Genomic DNA, 21,148 nt, shown 5'->3' with positions numbered 1-21,148 from the left:
ATTTGTGGTCTGTGAGTCAATGTGCAGCATATGAGGTATACTAATTTAGTGATTGAAGTACAAGACAAAAACTTAGATCAGGAGCTTATCCTGGCAAGCTGTAAAACAGTAATAAACAAAATCTGATCTTTTGGGGTTAAGTACTGGGAAAAAAATGAAAAAGCTGCTAGATATGTGTAAAATTTCGACTGGTCCACACCTGCCTTTAAATCATTCTTGTTAATGTACCTTTGGTTATTTTTCTATGATAAGGGTGCTTTAAAGCCAGAAGTAGATGTTGTTGTGTTACAGAAATAAACTTGGGAAACCAGAAGAAAGGACCAACCGAAAAAATGAGGGAAGACAGACTGGCTGACAGAGCAGAGTGTCTAACTGCTCTCCCCTTCTCCTCAGGCATATGCATTTAAAACCTCCATGGAGGATGTGCCAATCACTGGCGTTTACCATGAGGTTCAGAATAAGATGGAGAAGAAGGAAAATTGGACCACTCCTTACAAAAGCACAAAGGAAGAAACGATTGACATCAGCACAAACTTCCTGCAGAGAGATGCTGCAGCCACCTACACACAATCTGAGGTAAGAGATCAAGCCAAGAGGGTAAATAATAGCATTTTGACAGCTGAGTCACATTTATATATCTTTTGTCAGTTTGAAAAGCAGCTGAAGGAGAAGGGGATCCAAGCAGAAAACCAAGCTGGGAAACAGCAATGACTAAATCATTTGACCTGTTCTAGGTTTAAAAGACAGTCTTGTCTACAAACACGCTCCTCACCTTCCATTCCAGCATTATAGGTTTGGCATGTGAGTTACGCAGGCATGGGTAAAAAAACTCCAAACTTTAAATAAAAACATCATCATGAGTTTTTGTGCTCACCAGGGTCAGGGATAGTTAATACTAGCGTATTTGCTTCCAATGCCACCAAATGCCCAAAGCAGGTTTATGTTTGGGTTTACTTAGCTTAGATGGCAGTACTCATATTCTGCTTCTCCACCATCCTGGAGACCAAAGTGTTTTTGTGGGAATACAGAAAATAGGGCTAGGATTAAACTGTTAGGTCCCTTCAGCCTGATCCACTATTCTCATACCTTTAATGTACTTTTCTAATCTACCACAACCTATTTTTCCCTCATACCTTTGACCACAAAAGTATAACATTTAGGAGCAAAAAATAGGCCATTCTGCCCATCACGTCTGCTCCACAATTTGTTCATGGCTGACATGTTTCTCAACCCCATTTGCCTTTCTTCTCCTTGTAATCTTTGACCCCCTCACTAATCAAGAACCTATACATCTCTGTTTTAAATACACATACTTAGCCTCCATAGCCTTCTGTGGCAATGAGTTCCACAGATTCACCACCCTCTGGTTGAATAAATTCCTCCCCATCACAGTTCTAAAGGGTTGTGCCTTCACTCTGAGGCTATGTTTCAGGTCCTAGTCTCTCCTTTTCTCCACATCCTCTCTATTCAGGCCCGTCAACATTGTTATCAATTTAATTTCATTTCTTACTAACAAGGCAACCCTACTCCCTGACCATTTGCCTTTCCTTTCAATAGGACTATCCTTGGATATTTATTCCCAGCCCTGGTCCCCTGGTAACCATATCTATGTTTTTCCCAAATCATACTTACCAATTTCAATCAGCGCTACCATCTCTTTTACCTTGTTTTGTATTCTGCATGCATTTAAGTACAGAACCCTCAGTTCTGCATTGGCTGCACTCCTTCTCATTGCAGTCCCCTTCTTCTGTGCCTGAAGTTAGATTCCTGATCTTTTCATTACTCTCTGACCTATTGCTTGCTCTGGAAACTTTAATAACCTCTCCTGATCCCTTCTCTGCTTTAACCTTTCAATAATTTTTCATGCAATAATTTTTCAACGCCCCACTATTTAGCTTAAAGTCCTATCTACAGCCCTATTAAATGTGATTCACCTGCACTCTGGTCCCAGCATAATTCAGGTGGAGTATGTCCCATCAGAACATCTCCCACCTTCCCCAGTACTAATGCCAATGTCCCATGAATTTAAACCTGTTTCTCCCACACCAATCTTTGAGCCACGCATTTACTTTTTTAATCTTGTTGATCCTGTGCCAGTTAACTTGTGGCTCAGGCAGTAATCCAGAGATTATTATCTTCTCAGTTCTGCTTTTTAACTTAGCCCCTAGCTGTTCAAATTCCCTCAGCAGAACCTGTTTCCTGTCCTTATCTACATCGTTAGTACCTACATGGAGCATGACAACTGGATCTTTCCCGTCCCACTCCAAGTTCCTCTGCAGCCCAGATGAGATACCCTGAATCTGGGCATCAGGCAGGCAACACAGCCTTTGGGATTCTTGATCCTGGTGACAGAGAACAGTGTCTATTTGCCTGACTATACTATCCCCAATTACAACTACATTTCTCTTTTCTCCCCCGTCTTGAGTAGTTCCCCATACTACGATGCACTGGTCAGTTTGCTCATCCTCCCTACAGCCCCCACTCTCATCCCTTTAGACAAGCTCAAGGGCTGCGGCTCCTGGACCCCTCTACCTGCCTCCCTCTTAGTCACACCCACCTGTCCCTAACCACTGACTGAATTTGTGGTAGTTAATCTGAAGGTTGTGACTGCCTCCAGAAACACAGCATTCGGGCAACTCTCCCTCTCCCTGATGTGTCACAGTGTTTGAAGCTCAGACTCCAGCTCATCAACTCCAGCCAGAGTTCCTCAAGCAACCAACTTTGGAGTTTCCTGTATTTAGAGGCAAGATCGTCTTTTCAGATTGAACAACATCACTTTCAAATTTGATGCAATATATTTTCATATTATAGTCACTTTCCCAAGAGGCTTCTTGACAACGACATTACTAATTAGCCCATCTTAATTGCACAATTTTAGATCTAAACTAGCCTGTTCTGTAGTTAAATTCTTAACATGCCATATGAGAAAACCATCTTGTATGCAGCCCTAGAATATATCCTTTATAGCATTACTGCTGCTGAGGTTACCAAGCCTTCACTGAGTTTGAAATACCCCTGATTCTTCTTCCATGGCATCTCTAATATTTTGACTCATAATGTGCCCTACATTACTGCTCTCATTTGGTGGCCTATAAATAACTCCTATCAATGTTTGTTGAATCTGTGATTTTGGTGCTGGATCAGAGAGTTGTAGTAAGCACAGGAAGGTAAAAAAGAGTGCCAATATCCTTCAAATATAACTCAAAGTTCCACTGTCACAGGAGCTTAATTCAGATGTAGTCCACACAAAAATAAAGCTTCTTTGATGCCACCCTAAAAATGAGCTTCAGGCTTTGGAAAAGCACCTCTAACTGCTTCAGCAACTTCCAGTTGTTTTATTTTCTAAGTTAACCTGAGCAGGCAGAGCTTCGTGTTGTGGGCTCAATGCTCACTCAGAACAGAACAGAGATGGCTCAAATTTGTTTCAGCTTGGGAAGGACCCTCAACAGCCAGCCAATAGATCACCTTGAAGTATTTCCAGTTGGATCCCAGAGGTCAAAGAGTCTTTAATTCTTAATTTGACAGGTTGATCATTAAAGACAGAGTCTTCGGACCTCGCCAATGTCAGAAGTGGACATGAATGCTACTCCTCTCAACCTGTTGGTTCTCCAGTTTTGAAAGCCCACCCACTACCCTTAAATGGACAAGGAAACAGTCTCCAGTGACAATTGAGGAGATCCCCAGGAAAACCTGAATGGTGGATTTTTCTTTGAGAGACCACGTTCGGGATCCATTAACAGCCCCAACTCCCATTTCCTGCCCTGAGGTGAAAATTCAGCCCTCTGTTCTGTTAAAATGGAAGATGAAACCAACAATGGGAAGAAATATGGTGGTGAGAAAGGATAATTTGATAAACAGCAAGGCGAAGGAGTGAAGGACACTCTAAATTTTCTTAAGATATTGGAAGGGGCAAGAAATATTGCAGCTCAAACTCACACAAAGTGTAAAATGGTCCATATTGAGTGTTAGGGGGCTAGGTTAGGTAGCTATTTGTCATAATATCCCAACAGAAGGAGGTTTAAGAGGCTAACAGCCTAATTTCCAGCTGCGAGAAAGATCTTTAAAGAAAACTCTGAACAGCTTGGGAATATATCCTTTCACTTTGCTGTATTTCAGAGCACAAATGTCAACCTTTTCTTCCATTCAGTCTCTCTCTGTTATGGCCATTAAGTGAGGCCTGGGGAGTATTTGGCTCCCCAGTCTCCAGGTAACAGTATAAACTTTAAAGGAAACAGTTTATTGCCTAGCCATAGCTACTCTGTGAGTGTGAATACTCAACCATATGGTGTGAGATTAAATTTCTGTGTTTCTCATGTCAGGTAGAATTGGCAGCTTCCCCTCCTAGAAAGATGTAAGTGAGCTATATAACAAAACACTGTGATAATTTTAGGCTGCTATAGCAAATAGCCAGGTTTATGGAATTTAGTTTCTTCTCTTGCCAAGGTAGGATTTGAACATAAAACCATCAGGCTGCTAGTCCAGTACCACGATCACTGGGTTACTGAACCTACTTTTGCTTTCAGTGTCTGTCATTTTACTTGGAGTCCCCACAGTGCTGGTTAATTATGTTTCCCCAGTTTCTCCTAAGCCTCACTGAGTCATCTCCCAAACCCTCTGTGTTTAAATCTCTCACCACCACATCCTTCCATCTGGTCTTGGAGGACTTTTTCTCCTCCTTCTTCCTGGCAACATTTCTCTCCTTATTTTATGTCCTTACAATTTCACCAGTTCCATCAGTGTTGCTGAAATCTTCACTGACGCCCTGATGTACTGGTTCCCAATTTTGTTCATTCTTGTCAGTCTACATATCCATCTCAAAACCTGCACCACATTAAGAGCCAGTTGTTGTTCCTCTCTTGTTGAATGGCGCTAAGTTTGCTGCACAATGTATTAAGGCCAGTTTCACCACTGTCTTGTACATTCTTCCTTTCAGCTTCAGTCATATTTTTCCTTTGCACAACATCCAACTAAACAGATCCATAGAAAAGGCACAGAAAAAGACCATTCAGCCCATCTTGCCTGCATCACTTATAAAGAAATAGAGCTGCCCATTTTAATCCCATGTTCCAGCACTTGCCTGTAGCCTTGCAGTTTACACCACTTTGGGTGCAGGTTCAGGGAGATTTTAAATGATTAGAGACTTGATTAGAGACTTTTTGCCTCAACCAAACTGGGCAACAAATTCCTTAAACCCACCTGCCCCTAAATGAAAAAGCTTTTCCTCATGTCCCCTCTAATTCTATGCCCAATCACTTTAAATCTGTTCCCCTTGGTAAATTGACTTCTCTGCTGGAGGTATCAGACCTTTCCTATTACTCCATCAAGGCTCTTCATAATTCTGTACACCTTAGTTAAGTCAGCCTCCAGCTTCCTCTGTTCTAAGGAAAACAATCCTCACCGATCAGTCTTTGAGATTGCCAAGATACAAAACCCTTGGAGAGAAAATAAAATCACTTCATACTTTTTAAATCAATTCTTCTTACCAAAATGGATAATTCCACATTTTCCCACATCATACTCCATCTGCTATATCCTTGCCCTGTCACTCAACCTATCTATATCTTTTTGTAGCTCCCTTTATATCCTGTTCTCAATTTCCAATGTATCTTTGAGCCGACAACATATGTGACAACCATACCTTCTGTTTCTTCATTTAAATAATGTATATAAATTGTAAAGAATTGAGGTCCCAGCTGATCCTTGTGGCATACCACTTGTTACATCTTGCAAACCTGAAAAAGACCTATTTATGCCTATTCTCTACTTCTTGTTACCCAGCTAAACGTCTGTCCACGTCAAACTGTTACACCCCTAGACTATGAGCTTTCATTTTCCGCAAATATCTTTGATGTGCCACCTTGTCAAATGCATTCTTAAATGTAAGGACAGTACACTCCCTCGCTCCTCTTTAGCTAGAGCACATGTTACCTCTTCAAAGGACTCCAACAGATTGGAGAAACTATGTTTTTCCTGTAAAGTGGTGACCAGAACTGTACACTAAATTCCAGCTGTGACTTAACTGGTGTTCTATACGATTCCAGGATTGCATCCCTGCTGTTGTATTCTATACCTTATTCAATGAAGGAAAGCATTCCATCTGTTTCCTGCCTACCTTATCTACCTGCCCTGCCATCTTCAAGGATCTGTAGACATGTACTCCAAGATCTGTCACTTGCTCTGCACCTCTTAATATTCTCCTGTTTGTTGTGTCTTCCCTTGTTTAGTTTTCTGTCCCGAAATCCATTGCCTCACACTTCTCTGGATTGAATTCCATGCGCCACTTTTCTGTCCACTCAACCAAACATTCTTGTTAGGCAAGAGAAATCAAGGGTTATTGGGGATAGATATGAATGTGGAATTCAAAGCACGAACAGATCAGCCACTGTCTAATGCATAGGTGGAGCAGGCTTAAAGGGCTGAAAAGTCTACTTCTACTCCGATTTCGTACGTTCAGAAAAGACTGATATCATTCTGGAGTTAACAGCAATTCTCTTCGCTATCAACTACATTAACTTTCACTATCAACTTTTGTGTCATCTGCAATTTTCCCAATTGTGTGCCCAACATTTCAGTCTAAGTCATTAATCTGTACAGCACACAGCAAGGGATTCACCATATTGCTCTATGGAACATCACTGGAACCATTTTCCATTTGCAAAAACATATCCATCCTTAGCCTTCAATTCCTGTCAATTCTGGATCCCTTTCACCACATTCCCTTGTATTCCATGGGCTCTTTAATTTTTCTGACCAGTTTCTCATACGAGACCTGTCAAATGCCTCAAACATCCATTTGATTACACTATTAATCCGCCTTGTTACTTTCTCAAAAAAGTTAATTAAGCTAATAAAACACAATCTACTCTTTTCAAAATTATGCTGACTATCCCTGATGAGTCTGTGCCCTGCGAAGTGACAATTTATCCTGTCTCTCAAAATTGGTTCTAAATGATTTTCCCACCACCAAGTCAGAATGACAAACCTATAATTATTTGGCATATTCCTCACTCACTACCTGCACAGACCTCCAATCCTCTAGAGGATTGTCTGTGTCTAGTGAGGATTAGAAAATGTTCCTCACACCACCCATTATTTCCTTACTTATTACACTTCTTCCAATTATTCCAACCAGAGTTAATCTGTTCCTTAATTTCCATTCCCATGCAACTATATCTACTTACAACTCAAAATATGCTGTACAGAATCCACTTCAACAACATTTAGATATTTATATAAACATACTGGGATAAGACCATAAGAAATAGGACCCAAGAGTAAGTCATTCAGCCCACAAGGCTGCCATGCCATACTATAAGATCATAACTAATCTAGCCCAAGCCTCAACTCCACTTTCATGCCAACTCCTCAAAGCCCTCAACCCCTTGATATTTCAAAAACCTGTACACCACCTCTGTTATGACATACACCCCCAGAGTGGAAATTGCATCTGGAGAGATTGGCTCAGAGGCAGATATGCTTCTCTTTGCACAAGACAATAATCTGTTACTCATGATAAAATAGCAGAACCATGGATTAAATATTTTCAGTGATCTAGCCTCCACAACTCTCTGAGGTAGAGAATTCCAAACACTTACTGCCCTGTGGGAGAAGAAATCCCTTTGTATCTCAGTTTTAAATGAGTGTCCCCTTATTCTGTAACTGTGGCCCCGAGTTTGAGACACCCCACAAGTGGAAACATCATCTCCGCTGTCAAATCCCTTCAGAATCTTGTACGTTTCAATAAGAGCACCCTGCATTCGTCTAAATGCAAATGAATAATAAAGACTGTTTGGTCATTATTGATAAGACGATCCCTTTGTACCAGGATCAGCCTAGTGAATCTCTTTTGAAATGCCTCCAATGCGTGTAATTCCTTTCTTAAATAAGAGGATTAGAACTATAGTTCTAGGTGCGACCTCAGCAACACTTTATACAGTTGTTTTTATTCATTCATTCACAGGATGTGGTTGTCACTAGCTAGATTAGCATTTGTTGCCCATCCCTAGTTGCTCAGAGTGGGGCTAAGAGTCAACCACATTGCTGTGGGTCTGGAGTCACATATAGGCCAGATCAGGTAAGGATGGCAGTTTCCTTCCCTAAAGGGCATTAGTAAAGTAGATAGCTTTTTCCAACAATCAGCAATGGATTCATGGTCATTGTACTCTTAATTCCAGATTTTTTTTCATTGATTTCAAGTTCCACCATCTGGTGTAGTGGGTTTCAAACTCAGGTCCCCAGAACATTACGTGGGTCTCTGGATTAACAGTCCAGTGATATGACCACTAGGCCATTGTCTCCCCTGTTGCAAGACTTCCCTGAGCTGAGGGATTGGTGTGCTCGGTTGGCAGGCATGCTGGTTCACAATACAGAGTAATGCCAACTGTGTGGCTACAATTTCTGTACCAGATAAGGTTACTTTGAAGTACTTTCCTTTTCACTTTCTCCCCTTGCCTGAGGCATGGTGATCCTTAGGTTAAACCACCACCAGTCTTTCTGTAATGATGGAGCAGTCCTGTGGTCTGCTAGGACTATGATGACTTTACCTTTATTTTCAAACTCCAAGCCCTGAGCAATTAAGGCCAAAATTCCATTTGCATTCCTAATTACTTGCTGCACCTGCATGCTAATGTTTTGTGTTTCATGCACAAGTACAACCAGATCCCTCTGTGCTTCACCAGTCTCTCCATTTAAATAATAGTCTGCCTTTTAATACTTCCTCCCAAAATGCATGACCTTACATGCTCCGATATTAAACTCCATCTGCCCGGTTTTTTGTCCACTCGCTCAATTTATCTCCTTGCAGATTCCTAGTGTCCTCATCACAACATGCCTTCCCACTTATTTTTGTATGGTCAGCAAATTTGGATACATTTACAGTCTGCCCCCTCCTCCGAGTCATTAAATATAGATAGTAAATGATATTAAAATATATTTTACTATGGCTGAAGGAACCTAAAAGCAGAGTTACTGGTCAGTGTCTCCTCTTGAAAAAGAGCCTTCTGCTTTAGCCTGACTCTGCACCATTTCCCTATTAAGTAAATGGAAGAACTTAGCCTTGATGGATCAGCACAAGATTACTTAATGGATCAGTGAACTGCATAGTGTAACAGTACCAAGCCAAGCAGAGATTTGATCTGTTCACTTGGTTAGGTTGTCTTGATTGGGACAACTCAAACTGATCATAATATCCTTGAGAATAGTCAGTGACCGATGGGAAAAATCTGTCAGAGTTTATTCCTGGTGGCTATCCAGACATTCCTTTTGCTTTTGTTTGTGACGCTATCTCTTTTTAAATGACCCATGAATCAGCTATTTGAATGAGGTGTCAGGGGACTAACAGAGCTTATAGAACCAGATCCCTGGAAGAATCAAATCAGTGGGGAAAAACTGGGGGCAAAGAAATGCCAGACTGTGTCTGATCTTGGACAGTTTTCACCAGCAGTGGTTGGCGTGGTGTGCTGTGGTTTACTCAGTGAGTCCAAATTGTTGTGGCAACATGCAATTTTGCACATACGTAACCGAATGCATTTACAGATTGGTTCTCAATCTGTTATGACATACACCCCCAGTGTGGGAATTGCATCTGGAGACATTGGCTCATGGCAGATATGCTTCTCTTTGCACAAGACAATAATCTGTTACTCATGATAAAATAGCAAAACCATGGATTAAATATATTTTCTGTGTCTTGCTGAGCTAACGAATTTAGAATCAGTATTGTAATCTTTGAAGCTGCAGTGTGATTTGTCGATGATGGTGAGCGCTTTTGACTGGTCTTCAAACTAATGGCCTCCAATTTTGGTTTATTTAAAGGAGAGGCATATCCGAATATTAGCTGAAATGTTTGACAAAGAGCTTAGCCAGAAAAGACATGATAATAAAGACACCAAATCATCTGAATTATCAAGTACAGAGCAGAAGCAGTTTAAGAGGAAACAGAAGCGCAAGCATTCCCAAGGACCGACCATTTTACGAGCAACATACTATAAAGCAAAGCCTTCAGAGGAAGCAGGAGATGAAGAAATGGCAGAGGATGAGCGTAAGTGCACAATAACATGTTTGAGAATTGGCTGAGGGTTTTTAAGTTAAACATAATTGGCCATGAAACACTTTGGGAGATCTAGATATTGTTGAAGGTGTGATATCAATTCTGGTATTTTCTTTATTACTTAATAATGGAGTGATGGATGTAGACTCCATTCATCATGGACACTTGCACCTTCCATTGGTGCACATGTTGCTGTCTCATTTAGGAACAGAGGAACAGAAGTAGGCCGGTTAACCCAACGATCCTGCTCTGCCATTTAGTGCAATCAGGCTAATCGAACATTTCAATGCCTTTTACGCACACGATCCCCACAATCCTTTACATTATTGGTAATCAGAAATCTATTAATCTTCCCTTAAAAGTCATCTTGCTTGTGTTCAATATGGAGGAGCATTAATTCAGCGTAGTTGGTAATCAGCAGGAGGTTCCTTTCCCTATGTCTGACCTGATGCCATGAGACTTCATAGTATATGAAGTAACTTGAGCACTCACAGGGCAACTCATTCCCAGCTGTACACTACTGTGTCATGTAACGCTCTGATCTCAAGCCATTGTGAGTCACTGTATATTAGGCTCTGTCTTGTTATTCTGTGACTGTGCACCTTCTCTAGATTAACAGATCTGCTGCTTCCTTCCTACTGTCTTTGCTCCAAGGGCAGAGAGTGCGACATCTCCCGTTGCAGGTTCACCAAACTCAGTAAACCAAAATATGGACAACTAGAGGAAATAGTGCTGCCATAGTTAGAAGTTGAAACATTGCACTGGTACAATGTTAGACAAACTGCAGCAAATTTTACTTGATGTGTTTAAAAAAGGGAAATATTAAACTTCATCACCTTGATAAGCATAAAACTAAAACTGTATTAAATTTTCTAAAGACTGGCATCTGGGGACTTGAGGAGGAGGCTAAGATCTTCTTGGCATGTTGGTTTTTAGTTTAGAAAGGCATTATGTGTCTGCACAGGTGGGCTGAAGGGCCTGTTCCTGTGCTGTACTGTTCTTTGTTTTTGCTCTATAACCTTCATTGTATTGTTCAGCACAACAACAATGCTACATAGGACTTTTTTAGCACAGATTTAGATGCCTAAAACTGACCATCAACATCAACTGAATTGTATTCAATCACAGTTCGTAACTTCAGCATATTCCTAACTCTACAATTCAATGATAAATGCAAGAAAGCCTGTCAGGAGCAGCACAAAGTACACCTAGAAATCAGGTGCAACTTTGCCATGCTAAACAGTGGAAGGAGGACGCAGTAGAGCATAGCAAACCTAAAACCACCAGGTCAGATCAAAGCATTGCAGTCCTCCCACATCCACATGAAGTGTAGTGGATAATTTAACAAACAGGAGGAGGAGAAAGGACACCTGCATATCAAAGAACAAAGAAAATTACAGCACAGGAACAGGCCCTTCGGCCCTCCAAGCCTGTGCCGATCCAGATCCTCTATCTAAACCTGTCACCTATTTTCCAAGGATCTGTATCCCTCTGCTGTCTGCCCATTCATGTATCTGTCTAGATACATCTTAAATGATGCTATCGTGCCCGCCCCTACCACCTCTGCTGGCAACGCGTTCCAGGCACCCACCACCCTCTGCGTAAAGAACTTTCCACACATATCGCCCTTAAACTTGTCCCCTTTCACCTTGAAAACGTGACCCCTAGCAATGGAGTCCCCCACTCTGGGATAAAGCTTCTTGCTATCCACCCTGTCTATACCTCTCATGTTTTTGTAGACTTCAACCAGGTCCCCCCTCAACCTCCGTCTTTCTAATGTAAATAATCCGAATCTACTCAACCTCTCTTCATAGCTTGCGTCCTCCATACCAGGCAACATTGTGGTGAACCTCCTCTGCACTCTCTCCAAAGCATCCACATCCTTTTGGTAATGTGGCGACCAGTGCTAAGTCTGAAACATTTTCAACCATCTTTAACTAAGTTGCCAAGAAAATCTCAGCATCCTCCTCAAGTCGCCAGATGCCAATCTTAAGCCAAATCAGTCCAAAAAAAAACCCAAGAAATGGTTGGAGGCAATAGGCCATAACAACATCCCAGGTAGAGTAGTGAATTCGTGCTTCTGAACAAACTGTGCCCCAAGCCACCCATCTGCAAAGGCATCTACCCTGCAATGATAGTTGTGAATTTTGAGCCGAAAGAAGATCACTGCTTTTAATTAACTATTCCACGTCTTCAATTAACCTTGGACACTGCTCCCCTCATGTTTAAAGAAACAAAGCAAACATTTTTGAACTAAGTCTATAATTCTACTGGAGAGATGTTCTGTTTCAACCTGTAATAGCTTTACTTTTAACTTTGTAATCATGAGACCTTATTTAGTTTTTACTTGATTTCAGATGTGGGCAACATCAGCAAAGGTGCATTTACAGTCCATCATGTGTTCCATAAGGCGCTAGTGGGCTTTACAATTCACATATTGCTGATGCTCTGTCATGCCTTTGGACAGTGAATTTCAATTTCACGGGAATGTGCAGCTGCCTAAAGATGAAACATGACTATGCAGCAATTGCAGGAGGATTTTTATTTTAAGAACGGTACCATTTTATGCGAGATCATAGCATTCGAATGTTGAATTAGGATTGAGAAGTTTGTGCAGTACGAGCAATTAGATTTAACATAGTCTCAAGTGTTCCTAAATTCCCTGAAAGGTTCCTTGACAATGACTCCATTGTTCTGCCTGGCAACTTTCTGAGATTGATCCAGACTGCTCTCAGCTTTGGAGACCTATTTGACTCTGACTGAAGGTTTTGGCCCCATCCATCCCTGCTTCAGCTCAACCACTGCTGAAACCCTCTGTTACCTCTGGCCTCACCCATTCTGATCCTCTTGTCCGGAAGCTTGAACACATCCACAACTCTACTGCTGAGATACTAACTTGCACCAAGTTTCATTCGTCCGCGACCTTAGTGTTTACAGACCTAAAATGACTCCTGACTCACAACACCTTGGTTTTTAAATTTTCATCTTTGTTTATCTCTGTAATCTTCCTCAACCCTACAACTACCTGAGGTCTCTGCACTTTGACAGATCCCTAACTTTAATCACAGCACCACTGTGGGCTATGCCATCAATACCTTGGCCCTTAGCCCTAGAATTTTCCCCTTTTAACTTCTGTGCCACTTTCACTTTCCTGAAGATGGTTGTTAAAACCAATCTCTTTTTCTAAGCCTTTGGTCATCTGTCTAAATATCACGCTATGTGGTTCAGTGTCAAATTTTGTTTGCGACTGTGCTTCAGGAGTGTGTTTTTGTTTGCTTTACTGCTTAAAAAGGCACTATGTAAATATAAGTTGCTGTTTTATAACCAGACACAACTGTGGATACATGTTCATGCAGTGCATTAAAATAAGTTTAGAATGTTTTTTAGTAATCAAGGCTGCTGACCTATCTCTGACCTTACATTGATGTGTCAGAACACCCCTGTTTTCTCCCTACACCAATTGTGAGGCACCAGGCAATATTTTTTAAATTTAATCAATATGTGCATTGCAACATAAATTTGTAATATAATGAGATTAGATACTGTTAAAATGTACATGCAACGAGTAAATTGGAAACTAGCATTGAAGTAGGCAAACGCTAAGGAGTAAGTACATAACGTGCTTTCTGTCTGCGTCTTAATGTTTTAGGGCTTTTTATTCATTCATTCACAGGAAGTGAGCTCTGCTGACAAGGGCAGCATTAACTGCTTATTCCTAATTGTCATCAAGAATCTGATGGTGAGCTACCATCATCAATCACTGTATTTAATTTGATTTGCATGCCTGCATTTAGGGAGTTCAAAATTTTTACCATAGCAGTGAAGGAGTACAATGTATTTCAAAGTCAGGATGGTCTTGAAGGGAAATTTTCAGATGGCAGTGTTCCCATTTTTCTGCTGCCCTTGGCTTTCTAGGTAGCAAAGATCAAAGGGAGCTTCGTGAATTGTTGCAGTGCATCTTGTCAACACTGATACTACTGAGCTTCAGCAATTCTCACTCTTTGCTGACCGATATGACAGCCTGACCAATCAGTACAACTTGGTACAAGATCTCTAACAAACATGACAGCATATTGGTAAGGTTAACAGATAAAGGGAAATGTACAAAATAAGACATGTTCAATGAATTTGCTCCAGCAACTCTATATGGTGAAATGTTGACCTTGTTGAACAGGTGGTCGAGGGACTGACTATGTAAAGGGGTGGGTGAGGTGCTCATTAAAGGGCTGTTTTGTCCTGTATGCTATTGAGTTTTTCAGATTTGTTGGGGCCTCACTAATTCAGCCAAGTGGAGAATATTCCATCATGCTTCTGACTTTGAGACAATTCTGTTTGGAGCTGGAGGAATGCGGCAGGTCAGGCAGTATCAGAGGAACAGGAAAGTTGACGTTTTGGGTCAGGATCCTTCTTCAGAAATGTGGAGGGGGAAGGGAGCTGGGAAATAAATAGGGAGAGGAGGGGTGGGGCTGAGGAAGGCAGGTGGGATGGTGATAGATGAATGCAGGTCGGCAGTGATGGGGATTGGTCAGTGAGATAGGTGAGGTGGATAGGTGGAGAGAAGATGGACAGGTTGTGTCGGATCAAGGAGGAAGGAGGGAGGATGAGTGGGGCTGGGGAAAGGTAGGTGGGGTGGTGATAGGTTGGACGCAGGTAGGGGGTAGTGGGGATTGGTTGGTGGGAAGGGTAGGGCGGATAGGTGGGGAAGAAGAAGAAGAACAAACCCCATCCTCCTGGACACCACTACAAAGCCTCCTACCCTCCCTCGACCTCTTCATTTCCAATTGCCATCGCAACATCGATCGCCTCAACCTCTCCACCCCTCTCACTCACTCCAACCTCTCCCCCACGGAACGTGCAGCCCTCCTCTCCCACCCTAACCTCACCATCTAACCTGCAATGGGGGGGCATAGTAGTGGTATGGCGCACGGACCTTTACGTTGCTGAGGCCCAGCGCCAATTCTATTACACCTCCTCCTAGCGCCCCCTCGATCATGACCCCACCCCTGACCACTAAATCATCATCTCCCAGACCGTCAATAACCTCATCACCTCAGGAGACCTCACACCCACAGCCTCCAACCCTGCACCGCCCGTTTCTATCTCTTTCCCAAAATCCACAAACCTGACTGCCCCGGCTGAGCCATTGTCTCTGCTTGCTCCTGCCCCACTAAACACATCTCTGCTTACCTTGACTCTGTCTTTCCACCCCGGTCCAGGAACTCCCAACCTATGTCAGGGACACCACCCACGCCCTCCACTTCCAATTCCCTGGCCCCGAACACCTGATCTTCACTATGGACATACAAACCCCGTACAGTTGCATTCCCCATGCGGATGGCTTAAAAGCCCTCTGCTTCTTCCTCTCCTGCAGGCCCAACCAGTCCCCCTCCACCAATACCCTCATTTGCTTAACAGAACTTGTCCTTACCCTGGACAACTTCTCCGTTAACTCCAACCACTTCCTGTAGACTAAGCAGGTGGCCATTGGCACCTGCATGGGTCCATGCTATGCCTGCCTCTTCGTAGGACTCTTCGTAGGATAAGTGGAACAGTCCCTTTTCCGTTGTTACACTGGCACCATCCCCTACCTCTTCCTCTGCTACATTGATGACTGTATCTGCGCTGCCTCGTGATTTTACTTCATCAACTTTACTAACACCTTTCACCCCAACCTCAAATTTACCTGGACCATCTCCAATACCTTCTTCCCCTTCCTGGACCTCTCCGTCTCCATCTCTGGTAACTGCCTCAACACTGACATTTATTTAAAGCCATAGCTACGTGGACTGCATCTCCTGTCACCCACATTCCTGCAAGAATGTGATCCTTTACTCCCAATTCCTCCGCCTCTGCCGCATCTGCTCCCAAGATGGAGCGTTCCATTCCCGGACATCCCAGATGTCCTCCTATTTCAAGGACCGTAACTTCCCCTCTCCGGTGATCAAAAATGCCCTCAATTGCATCTCTTGCATTTCCTGCACATCTGCCCTCACACTCCCTCCCCCCAACAAACATGAAGACAGAATCCCCTGGTCCTCACATACCAGCCCAGCGTATCATTGTCCACCACTTCCGCTGCCTACAATCCGAATCCATGAGCAAAGAGATATTTCCCTCCCCACCCCTATCTGCCTTTCGTAGGGACCACTCTGCGACTCCCTCGTCAGCTCCACATTCCCCACTAACCCCACCATGCCCGGCACCTTTCTCTGCAACCGCAGGAAGTGCTACACCTACGCCAACACCTCCCCCCTCACCTTCATTCAAGGCACAAAACAAACCTTTCATATCCGGCAGGGGTTCACCTGTACATTCTCCAACCTGGTCTACTGTATCTGCTGCTCCTGATGTGACCTCCTCTACATCGGTGAGACCAAGCATAGACTCAGGGACTGTTTCATAGAGCATCTGCACTCTGTACGCGACAAACCATTTTCAGTCCAGTCGCCAACCATTTTAACTCCCCCTCCCACTCCCTGGGTGACATGTCCATCCTGGACCTCCTCCAGTATCACGATGACACCACCCGCAAATTGGAGGAGCAACACCTCATATTCCGCCTTGGGAGCCTACAGCCCAATGGCCTAAAAATAGAATTCACCAATTTTAAAATATCCCCACGCCCCCCGCCTCATCCAACAACCAAACCTCCCTCTCATCCCTACCTCCTTGATCTGACACAACCTGTCCATCTTCTTCCCCACCTATTGACCCTACCCTTCCTGCTGACCAATCTGCACGACTCCCTATCTGCATCTAACCTATCACCACCCCACCTACCTTTCTCCAGCCCTACCCAACCTCCGTCCCGCCTCCTTGACCTGACACAACCTGTCTATCTTCTCTCCCACCTATCCGCCCCACCCATCCCACTGACCAATCCCCACCACTCCCTACCTGCATTCATGTATCACCACCCCACGTACCTTCCCCAGCCCCACCCCTCCTCTCTCTATTTATTTCCCAGCTCCCTTCCCCTCCCCATTTCTGAAGAAGAATCCGACCCAAAACTTCAACTTTCCTGCTCCTCTGATGCTGCCTGGCTTGCTGTGTTCCTCCAGCTTCACACAGTATTGTCTCTGACTCCAGCATCTGCAGTTTTGCTATCTCTGATGTTCCTGAGTTCAACCTTTTGGTTTTGGGACTCAGGGAGTGAGCATTTGCCAAAGAAATCCCTGTTTCTGGCCTACTTTTGTAGGTGAAGCATTTGTGTGGCCGTTAGGTTTTTGGTCAATGCTAACCCCTAGGATATTGTTGGGAGGAAATTTAGACATGGTATTCCTGTTGAATATCAGGGAGAGATTCTGACAATGTCTTGTTGGAGATCGTTGTAACTTAGAGTCATGGAGATATACAGCATGAAAACAGACCCTTCGTTCCAACTCGTCTATGCTGGCCAGATATCCGATATAAATCTAGTCTCATTTGCCAGCATTTGACCCATGTCCCTCTAAACTCTTCCTATTCACATACCCATCTAGATGCTTTTTAAATATTGTAATTGTACCAGCCTCCACCACTTCTTCTGGTAGCTCATTCCATACGTGCACCACACACTGCGTGAAAAAGTTGCCCCTTGGATCCCTTTTATATCTTTCTTTTTTCACCTTAAACCTATGTCCTCTAATTTTGGACTCCCCCACCCAGGGGAAAAGATGTTGTCTAATTACCCTATCCATACCCCTCATGATTTTACAAACCTCTATAAGGTCACCCCTCAGCCTCCAATGCTCCAGGGAAAATAGCCCCAGCCTATTTAGCCTCTCCCTGCAGCTCAAACCCTCCAACCCTGGCAATATCCTCGTAAATCTTTTCTGCGCCCTTTCTAGTTTCACAACATCCTTCCTATAGCAGGGAGACCAGAATTGCACACAATGCTCCAAACGTGGCCGAACCAATGTCCTGTACAGCTGCAACATGACGTCCCAACTCCTATACTCACTGCACTGATCAAAAAAGGCAAGCTTACCAAACGCCTTCTTCACTATCCTATCTACTTGCGACTCCACATTCAAGGAACTATGAACCTGCGCTCCAAGGTCTCTTTGATCAGCAATACTTCCCAGGACCTTACCATTAAGTGTAAAAGTCCTGCCCTGATTTGCCTTTCCAAAATGCAGCATCACACATTTATCTAAATTAAACTCTATCTGCCACTCTCAGCCCATTGGCCCATCTGATCAAGATCCCGTTGTACTCTGAGTTAACCTTCTTCGCTGTTCTCTACGCCTCCAATTTTGGTGTCATCTGCAAATTTACTAACCATACCACCTATGTTCACCTCCAAATCATTTATATAAATGACAAAAACAATGGACCCAGCACTGATACTTGTGGCACACCATTGGTTACAGATCTCCAGTCTGAAAAGCAACCCTCCACCGTCATCCTCTGTCTTCTACCTTTCAGCCAGTTCTGTATCCAAATAGCAAGTTCTCCCTGTATCCCATGTAATTGAACCTTGCTAACCAGTCCACCATGAGGAACCTCGTCGAACGCTTTACTCAAACGCGAAGTCCATATAGATCACATCCATTGCTCTGCCCTCATCAATCATCTTCTTTGCTTCTTCAAAAAACTCAATCAACTTGAATTGTGAGATGTGATCATACTTGCATTAGTCAGGCCAAGCCTGAATGTTGTCCAGGTACATAATAATCAGGCACAATCAGCTTCAATCCTAGTCTCCAGGTGTAGACCTGATACGTGTTTCAACGGACCCAGGCGAACCTGGAGGAGTGGTATTGTGAAAGGGAATATGGTTGATGGCTGACATTCCACCAAATGGCACACAATGTGTTAAAGCTCAGAAGTATAAAACAAAACGGTTTGATAATCCACATAGAAAAGAAATAACTACCTTTGCGTGGAGTTCTTTTTGTTATAACATGCTTTGTGGCCAGTAAAGTACATTTGAAATGTGATCACTATTGTTACAAGGCTGATGCAGTAAAGAAATTGTACACAAAGTGATCGTATAAAGAATAAACGAGGCAAGTATCTAGCTCATCTGTTGTTTTCTAGATATGTTGGCTGAGGGATAAATGTTGGCTAGATTAAGGTGGGATTTTCTTGCATATCTTCAAATTGTGACATGGGATCTTTATTCTGAATAAGCACATTGCAGATTGCTCTAACATGAATTAAAAGTGAAAAATTGCAGTTGCTGGAGATATGAAATAAAAGAAAATGTTTGAAAAATTGAGCAGATCTGGTATCACCTGTGGAGAGAGAAAGTGTTAACGTTTGAGTCCAGTTATTTCTTTGGAACCCATGAAAAATCACAGGTTTCGTGCTATTGAGAAAGGGGAGGAGAAAGTTAAAAAGAAGGGCAGGTCAGGGAAAGGTTAGGGGAGATTAGGCAGGGTATGTGCTCAATTTACTGAAAGAAAAACCGTGATGGGAAAATATTAAAATGGAAGACAGAGTTGTTGTCTGCTTAAGTCATCATAAGTTATTGAACATAATATTTAGTCCAGAAGGCTGTAAAGTGCATCTCCACATGGTTCTAAAGAATAGTCATATCAGATTCAAAACATTAATGTTGTTTCTGTCTCCACAGATGCTGCTAATTTGTTGAATTTCTTCATATTCTCCGTTTTTATTTTAGTGTAATCAAGGTAGCTGTTGGAGTCAGTGGGTTGTAATGGATCTTAGTAGATATCCTATCCCAGGAAATGGAAGAGAAAGAAAGCAAGAGCTAGAGATGGACAGATTTTGATTATCAACTCAGGAAAGTGGGATTAAGGCCACAGTCAGATCAATGTTTTATTGAATGCTTGAGAGGCTGAATGGCTTATTTCTGCTCCTATTTTTATGATCTGATGACAGTACTTGGAATGTTTAAGTCATTACAGTGTGGCTTACCTATGAAGCATTTTGAGAGCTTTTGATTTTAATTGGTGCAAGGATTTGCTTCATTTTAATTCCTTGCAACCAACACTTGTTTCTGGGAAATTGGATTTGAGGATTTGAAAAGACTCCATGTTCTGGAAATCTTCAAATCCTTACTTTGTTCAATAGAAAATGCCCATAATCAAAGTCACTGCCATTTTAAACAGTTTTTAATTGGACCCAACATAACCCATGTTGCAATCACCTTGAAGGGATTTGTGATTTCTAAAATGCTGTAAATCAACAATTTCTTACTGAATGTTGAGTTGAAATTAAAAGTAGAAAATACACACCATTAGTTTACCAAAGAAAGAGAATGAAGACAGATCACTTTCATAGGGAGGGTCTTCTATCAGAACTCGAATTCAACTTAACTCATTATTTTTTTGTCGGTTACCAGAAGTCAGCTCAGCCAGTGGTGAAGATGCAACTCTACTATTTTTGGAAGATCAACTCATTAAGCACATGGAGCCAGTGATTAACACTTCTCAGGCATCAAATCCTGCAGTAGAACCAGTCACAATGATCAATCCAGAGGCAGCAACAACATCAAGACAACAGCTGAATCTCTCTGTTACAGAGGCTCTGACTGCTGCTAGTCCTATTCCTATCACTGTTATACCAGGTCCTGGTATTACTGCTACCTCCAGCAGTACTAACGTGACCACCTATTCTGCAGCCAACCCAGGTAGACACACTGCAACACCCAACCAATCCAATACCACTGGTCCTACAACTGCAACCAACACCACTACTTCTGACAAATTTACCACCAAAACTCTTGCTTCTGATCTTTCTATGCCTTCCACAGCAGTCACACCTTCCAACAATATTCCAAATTCCATCATGACAAATGCAAGTCATACCTTAGCTGTGCTGGCTTCTGCCAACACCACAGTGTCCCTTCAACCCCCCAGCTCTGATCCTTTGTCTAGTGCAGTCATCTCCGCAATTCCAAGCAGCGAGGCTCCTATTGCCATTCCCATCATCTCCATTGTTGATCCCTTGAGCACTGCAGCCCCCGTCAGCACTGCGACCTCAACCTCGAGCCCCCCGCCTACTTCAGCCGTCACAACTGCTGCTGCTGCCCTCGTAACCATAGCAGCCAATACGAGCACTGCACCTCCAAAAACAGTAACGACTGTGAGCACCACAGTCTCCACCACCACAAGTACCACAGCACCCACCACCACAAGCACCACAGTC

General features: G+C 42.9%; 1 protein-coding gene across 1 annotated transcript in view; it reads left to right on the top strand.

The window, feature by feature from the left end:
• Positions 1 to 384: 384 nt before the first annotated feature.
• The window catches only part of LOC125484214 (mucin-5AC-like), a gene marked incomplete at its 5' end in the record, with an annotated part of 21,150 nt that continues 386 nt past the window's right edge, over positions 385 to 21,148 (top strand). Inside the window, 3 exon segments of the mRNA XM_048602019.1 lie at positions 385 to 576; positions 9,814 to 10,039; positions 20,343 to 21,146. Of these exon segments, the coding sequence (XP_048457976.1) occupies positions 385 to 576; positions 9,814 to 10,039; positions 20,343 to 21,146 (1,222 nt within the window).

This window comes from Rhincodon typus, chromosome 10 (genome assembly GCF_021869965.1).
Source record: "Rhincodon typus isolate 14 chromosome 10, sRhiTyp1.1, whole genome shotgun sequence".
NCBI classification, from domain to species: domain Eukaryota; kingdom Metazoa; phylum Chordata; class Chondrichthyes; order Orectolobiformes; family Rhincodontidae; genus Rhincodon; species Rhincodon typus.
Note: the sequence above shows the minus strand (reverse complement) of the source record. Positions and strands in the feature narration are given on the sequence as shown.